Source organism: Xiphophorus hellerii, chromosome 15, assembly GCF_003331165.1.
Source record: "Xiphophorus hellerii strain 12219 chromosome 15, Xiphophorus_hellerii-4.1, whole genome shotgun sequence".
In the NCBI taxonomy this organism is placed as follows: Eukaryota; Metazoa; Chordata; class Actinopteri; order Cyprinodontiformes; family Poeciliidae; genus Xiphophorus; species Xiphophorus hellerii.
The window spans coordinates 24,462,498-24,470,002 of NC_045686.1; the positions used below are offsets into that span (position 1 = coordinate 24,462,498).

The window sequence follows — 7,505 nt, forward strand, 5'->3', positions numbered from 1 at the left end:
TGTTTAAATCACAAAAGATGTCACAGCCGAGTCCCGTTCCAGGAAATCATTTCCCTCATCTGCCATCTTCCAGAGGAACTGAGACGAGGATCCAGTTTGGTTCTTTACATGTTTGTAAATGAAGAAGCCTTGACCCAAAAGGAGAAATGCTTTATTTCTCCACCCAACGCCTGCCTACGGTCAGTGAGATATGCAACATGTTAGAAATAATAAGACAAGCAGCTAAGATGTACTTCTGTGAAACTGAAATCAGATTCAGTGACAAACACAAAACTTGGACTGGACTTTGATCATATTGCTGATAAGTGACAGACATAAACTGAACAATTCGGGATTTGTTTATAGCACAGTTAAAGTGAACAGAACTCTGGTCCATTTCTGTCAGTAATAGAATAGAATAGAATAGAATAGAATAGAATAGAATAGAATAGAATAGAATGACTTTATTGAGCCCCCAAAATAAATTGCTTATTTGTTGACAAGCTGCTCCATCCAAGGAGCTAAATATTAGTAAATAAAGATCGAAAATTATTATTTTTTTAAATTAGATATACATTCACTCAGTAACATTTACTTCAGCAACATCTTGGAAAGATTGGACTTTTAGTTGTAGTTTTACTACACTATACTTTTTTGATTTTACTTGTGTAATATTATCACTACTTTTACTTTACTAAATGAAGATCAAGTTTGCTTTAACCAAAACTGGACCGGTACAGACACACACCTGGAGCTTTTGTTAAAGTGAGACATCCTGTTTGTACACAAGCTTTGTTTTTCTATTGTTGTTTTCTATGTGTTGAGCCCTTTGGGTCACAGTCAGGGGATTACTGTGAATGTTGTTATTGGACCTTCTTTAGCCTATTTCAACATATGTTGATACAAACACATTGCCTAATGTAAGGTTTAGTGTCACAAGTTTTATAGTGAAAGAAATTGATTTTAAAAATATTTCGGTTGTCTGACTTTAGTTTGTAATTATGTTATGTGAATTATTTTCAATTTTGTCTAAAAGAAAAAGAAACAATCCCCACTATACTTTTGTCGATCTGCTGAGACAATTTTTAAATATAACATGACAAATAGATCTGTTACTCCATATTAGAGTAGCCTTTTTACCAAATGCTTTTTACTCTTATTTGAGTAATTTCATTAGAGGTACTCTTTACTTGACTCTTTACTTTTATTTTTTTACTCTAACCCACTTGAGTACAAAATACTTTTAAGTAGCACCATTCTTACTTGAGTACAATTTTTGGTAATTTATCCACCCGCGAAAATGACCTTGGACAATCATGCCTATTAACACTATTTATTTACTCTAAAGATCTCGGGAAATCAAAGCAGAGGCTCAAAAAGGAGCGCTGGCACCACCGTGTGGCTAAAATGGGACATTACATCAGTGTATTTTCATAGCCACTGAAAAGTAGTTCATTTAGTTGGGTAAAACGACTAATACATACGTTTCACAGTCTTCGCACTAAAGCTTGTTATAACAATACTAACAAATATTTATGCAGATTATTTATTAAGCAAACCTGAATGTGTTTGCCATATTCCCAAACTCTTTCACTGCAACAATTATAGCGTTCTTGTCTAAAACCTTTCTCAGCACTGAAGTGCTTAAATATTAAATAACTTGAACTTATAATCCAGTCATAAGTTTCTTAAAATTCTACATTTCTTCTTCTTTCGCTTAGAATATTTTCTCCACCTTGCTGTAACAATGATTTGACATGTTCTAGTGTAAAAAATCTAAAACCTTACTTTGTTTTTAGTCGTCTGAGATGCTGAAGAAAGCATCTCAGAATATTTTTTTTTTCTTAGAAAGAAAAAGCATCTCCCAGTCGCTGGTCTTCTGGAAGACTAGCTTTCTCTCTGAGATATGCACAAAACTGACACCTTAATGTTTGGTCTCAACAGAAGTTCAGTTTTATTTTGTTTAGTCATAGATTATTAAATGGTGTTCTAACAAAATATCTTCCCCATGAGGTTACCTTCAGGTTCTATGACACAGAGTTGCTCTCTCACATGTGTTGCCTGCAGATAATTTAGTATCAGTATCAGTAACTTGAACTAACAGCTGCAACTAAAAAAAAAAAAGAAAAATATTCCTAACAATATTGTCATGTACCTTTGGTTCATTTTGTAGGTCTATTTCATCTAGGCAAGCAGAGCGGAATGGCATGGACAATGAATTTTAATGCATATAGAAAACAAAGACTGCATGTAATTATTAGATCATTTATTTAGATTAACACATTATCTCTGATATTGTTTTTATCATATCCATAGACGGTACACCAAATTTGAACAGATAAAAGATGATTGTAGATTCCAACAGAAACGAGAAATTGTCAAACACCATTTCCATGTCAGGAGAGCTGAAGGTGTTGGATGAGTTTAGATATCTTGATCTTCAGCTGGACTGAACTGGAGACGCAGCAGTGAAGTTATATAGAAAAATGGACTAGAAAATATTTGTTGATGACGATTAGGCTGTTCAGTGCAAAAAAATTACAAACACAGAACATCTTCAATCAGAGACTCTCAGAAATGCTGTGAGACCGACCACCACAGGAGACACTTCCTGCCCATAACCATTACCATCTACAATCTTTTAACAAACTTGCATCAATAAATTATTTATTTCCATAGGGATTTACTCGACCAATATTTCAACCAAAGTGCTTCACAAAATCAGAAAAAAATGACAACAGGTTAAAAACAAGAAACTTGGATAATGATTTACAACGTTTTAGGCCTCCTCAGTTTTTAACTATAGACTAGGAACATATTTAAAACTTTAGAATTGATGCTGCATTTTGCAAAATGCTCAAGAATGTATGCAAACTAAAATTAATTATAATTTAAAGCTCTTTAAAAATATGAGTGCAAGGACATAAAAACTTACTTGAATTAAAAGACATGTTCTCTGATCTAAGATCAGGACTACAAGAAAAATAATTCACAATTAAAACAAACAACAAAAACATTTCAGGTGTTTGTAATGAATCTTTTCCATCTTCCTCTGTGGATTTGTTCAACCCTAACCAGAATCAGTTTTCAGCAGCTGGATCCACCTCGGACTTTTCTTCTGTCTTCAGAGAGTTGTCTAGACTACAGGGAGCGACAGAGAGGGGAGGTGAGTTTTACTGCACCGGGTCATGAAGGGCAACAGGGTTAGAAACTGACATCAACTGAGGAGTGGAGCTACAAATCTAATCCAATCTGGATTAAGCCCAGCGTTGTTCAGGCTGGAGGTGATTTAGTAGGCAGTGTGCTTTTGCTCCAAATATAAAAATTATAACGGATTTCTTTTTTAAAACACGGTAATGATAAAATGAGTTCATACCTTCATAAATAAAAACACATTATCATGCAAAACAACATATAGGTGGGTTGAGTCGGGTAAAATGTCTCACTGAAGCAGAATCCAACATCTGCTTCAACATCATCTAAGAATATGAGAATAAATGTACTTAAAAATAATTTGAAGTACAAGCCACATTTGACCTTAGGAATATTTCACTTGTTTTTAGACATTTTGTTTAGTTCACTTCCTATTTCTTAGCAATGCTGAATATGGTACTTCAGAGACCAAGATTTGGTCTTTTATTGCAGCTCACTAAAGACCACAGGGTTTAGGATTCGGTGGAAATAATCCTGTTTTTCACTGTCAACTCAAATATTGAAAGTAAATGATTGGACTCAGTAGACTATTTATTAACTTAGCATAAATTAAATGGCTTAATAACTTAAATAACTTACCATACACTGAATAAAGACACCTATGCAATTTTTTCTCACAGTTGGAAGTTAAATTAGATCAAACGTTTCTTGTTTTAGGTTAGATAGGATTACCAACTTAGTGAGAACATTTTTTAGAGATCTTTTTTGTAACTGTCCTTGAATTCAAAAGTTTACATACATTTGGTCAATATCAGGAATTTTTTTAACCTCTATCATTGGGTCAAACCATTGGAGTTTCATTCCACAAGTTTCTCACAGTATTTGGTGCCGTTTTGTCTCCGTCCTCCTGACAGAACCGGTGGAACTGAGTCAGGTTTGTAGGCCGCCTCACTCTCACACGCCTTTTCAGATCTTCCCACATCTTCTCCATTAACATCAAGGCTTTGTGATGGCCTAATCAAAACCTTGACTTTGTTGTCCTTTAGCTCCCTTGTCTTCACTTCGGCTGCATGCTTAGCATCATTGTCCATTTGGAAGACCAATCTGTCCCTAAGCTTTTACTTCCTGGGTGATTTTTTCAAATATTGCTTCAATATTTCTACATAATTTTCTTTCTTCATGATGACATAAATTTTATGATATGCACCAGTTCCTCCTGCAGCTAAACAGGCATAACCCAATTCATACATTTTAAAAGACAGTTATCCCTGATATTGACCAAATGTATGTAAACATCTGAATTTGAAGAAAGTTACAAAAAAAATCTAATATTGTTCTCACTGGGATATAGCAAATGGAAATTATTTTGTTAATTCCAATAAACTTGAGACAGTGATAAAAAAATATGTGTACATGTTTTTTATTCAGTGTAAGGTAAACATGAGCTGTACATGAAAAATGTACTATTTTAGTTTTATTTGAAACAAATGGATATTTTGTCATGTACCTCCACCTCTAATGTAACCTCATTGGCTCCTGCCTCATTATTTAGTGGATATTAAGATATTGCTTTTAACTTGGCGAGCTCTTAATGGACAGACACCAATCTACATCCCTGACCTTTTACACTCCAGGTCCTGTGATAAAGACCTGCTAATTCCACCACAGCGCGCCCAGTTCAATGTGTTAAGTATAAACCTAGCTTACGGGTTCAATTTACCTGTATTTTTCTCCAACAGGTTCATCTTCGTTGGTTTGCAGGGATACCAAATGGCCATCTGTTTCCAAGTCTGAATAGGAAGTCATTCCAGGCCTCTGTTCTGACTGTGTGCGACGGGTTGAATTCTCTCTTCCTCTTGTGGACAACCTGCCTCGAGAGACTTCCCCCCATTTTCTGGGGAGAACAGAACTTCCAAAGGACAGGCAGGCCTGGGAACTTTTCAACTCGTTTTGACAGAAGACTGAGCGGGCATCATGAAAGGACATATGAGGAATGATCTGTTCTGTGCTGTTATCATTTGCGCGTGTAACTTTTCTTGGAGAATTTGGGCGAGAAGAGGATCCAGAGTTGGGATGCTGTCTGAAGACAGGGGGATGTGGAACAGTGTGGTGCACAGAAGGACATGATGGTGGCAAGCGCACTCTTGAAACGGGTGGTGCTATGACGGGCAGACTGCAGGAGGGTATCTCATTGCCTTCACATCTTGTGGCTTGAAGGGATGTTAAATCTCCTGAGACTGGAATTTGAAAATTTTTCATGTCGGTGGATTCTCCTGCATTGCGCAAATGGATAATCTTTCTTGCTTGTTTGTAGATTCTTTTCGTTTTCTCAGTTTGTTCAGACAGATCTGTTTCCAGTTTCAACTTTTGATGTTGCACCTCAGTAACTCCCTCATGCCTAAGAGGAGGGGCGGGTGACGCAGCCATTGATCCAATTTTTACATTTGCTTTGTTTGGCAGAACTTCCACATTCTGCATAACTATCTTCCTTCGCTGGGAAATCCCAGTGGTCTGGTGTATTAACGGAAGAGTCAGAACCGGATCTTCATGTAGCTTTTCATTTCGTAGTTGGTCTTCATTGCGTCGAAAGGAATTGTCCATTAGAACTTCCAGGGGTGGCGGTGGTAGATTATCCATATCTAGGTCATCCCTGCCTGGTCTCCCATCAACCCCTTGGCTAAATGTATTTATGAGCCTTCTGACTGAATAGCACTTTAGTGGTTTATTTGATGGTGAAGATAAAGAACCAGGTAGTCGATTGGTTCTGTCTTGGCTTTTGTGTTCACCAGCTGATCCATCCAAAGAATGTTGCCGATGTCCAGCTTGATACAAATTGCACTGAGGCTTTACAAAGTCATTTAGTCCTTGCATTTCAGAAATCATATTAATTTTTTCATCTAATTCCATCTGACTGTTTTGTTCCTCTGTTATTTCAGAGTGTTCAGCATTGAAAAGTTGTTTGAAGGCAGGCTGCTGATCTTTCATGGAGTTTTCATACATGTAACGAAGAGCGTGACAGGGATCTGGTGGAGAAGAGTTTGATCTCTTTCTCTCAAACTGGTCAATTTCATCATCTTGATATTTTTCTGCATGCTGCTCCTCATCCTCTTCCTCCTCCCCCTCTTCGTTATTTCTAGTAAAACCGGCTGAATAATTTTGATATATACCCCGAATGTTGACTTCAGACCCAAAACTTCCTGATCCAGCGCTCCCACGGTGGCCATGGTTCCTTTCAGATCCTGTCAAACTCTCACTCTCTCCACCAATACCACTGTCCTCACTGTGCAGTGCAGAATCTTCTGGGTTGGACTTCCTAATAGCCACCGTCTCAACCCTTGCAAGTACTTGAGCTAACCTAAACTCTGCAGCCTGCTTAGCCTGAAGCTTCTCGGTATACAGTTTAGAGAAGGAAGAGAAATAATCTATTCCCTCCTCAAGTGTAGTATCACTCTGAGTCTTCACTGAGCTTTTAACTTGCCTGATTTTTTCTGATGAATCCTGAAGTAGTTGATGTAAAAGATCTGGTGATGGATCAAAATTATTCATAGGTTTAGCCGAGCATACTGCTTGACCAAATATCCCAGAAGGTAAAGTCATGCTGTCCCCATGCTCCTTGAGCATCAGCTCCCCCTCTTCAGCCATCTCCTCTAGTGCCTGGTTGATTTCCTCAAAGTACAACTCCAAAGCAGACATCGGTGTTTGGAGTGACAGTTGTGTCTGGGTAGCCTGGTCCAGGAGCCCCAGAAGAATTTCATATTTGGAGATATTTTGGTTCAGGAAATTGTAAGCAGCCTGGTGAGCTCTCACCATATGTGGTGGCAAACCTGCCTTTGTTTGCACTAAAGAAGACTTTCTCTGCCGTTCTGTGGATCTCTTCTTCATGTTTTTCTTTCGGGTCTCCGCCTTCTGACTCAGAGGCATTTCCATGACATTTCCAATTATTTCCTGAGGCATTTCATTTACCTGTGTTGCTTCAGAATCCATTTCATTTTCAGGAAGTATTGGATCAGGGTCCAGATGAGTCACTGAAGTTTCTTTTGTGCAGTATTCGTCAGTAAGTAGTGGCAGATCCTCTTCCTTGTTTTGAGGTTGTAAACGGGTGTCTTCATCCAGTTCAGGTCCACCATCCGCAACCTCCTGTAATTCTTCAGAGACCAGGGCATTCTGAACATCACATTGACGTGGTTTTGAAAATAACTTTCCTTTTGATGGTGAACAGCCCATTTTCAATAGCAAAAGTGTTATTCAGGAGAAGGAAGGAATGTCTCTGCAATGAAGAAGAAAAAGATTTTGTCCAGTATCGCCTTTTTGATTCCAGTCTTACAGAAAGTTTCTTTTATCTGTTTTGCGGTTTCTCTCAAAATCCAGTTGCA

At 37.7% G+C, this 7,505-nt stretch overlaps 1 protein-coding gene across 1 annotated transcript; it reads right to left on the bottom strand.

Annotated features, from left to right (window-relative positions):
• Positions 1-2,230: 2,230 nt before the first annotated feature.
• On the bottom strand, positions 2,231-7,478 carry pcare2 (photoreceptor cilium actin regulator 2). The gene is made up of 2 exons (XM_032585527.1): positions 4,853-7,478; positions 2,231-3,120 (listed from the first exon to the last, which is right to left on the bottom strand). The coding sequence occupies exons 1-2, from the start codon at positions 7,354-7,356 to the stop codon at positions 3,060-3,062; spliced, it is 2,565 nt and encodes an 854-aa protein (XP_032441418.1). The 5' UTR covers positions 7,357-7,478; the 3' UTR covers positions 2,231-3,059.
• Positions 7,479-7,505: the final 27 nt, after the last annotated feature.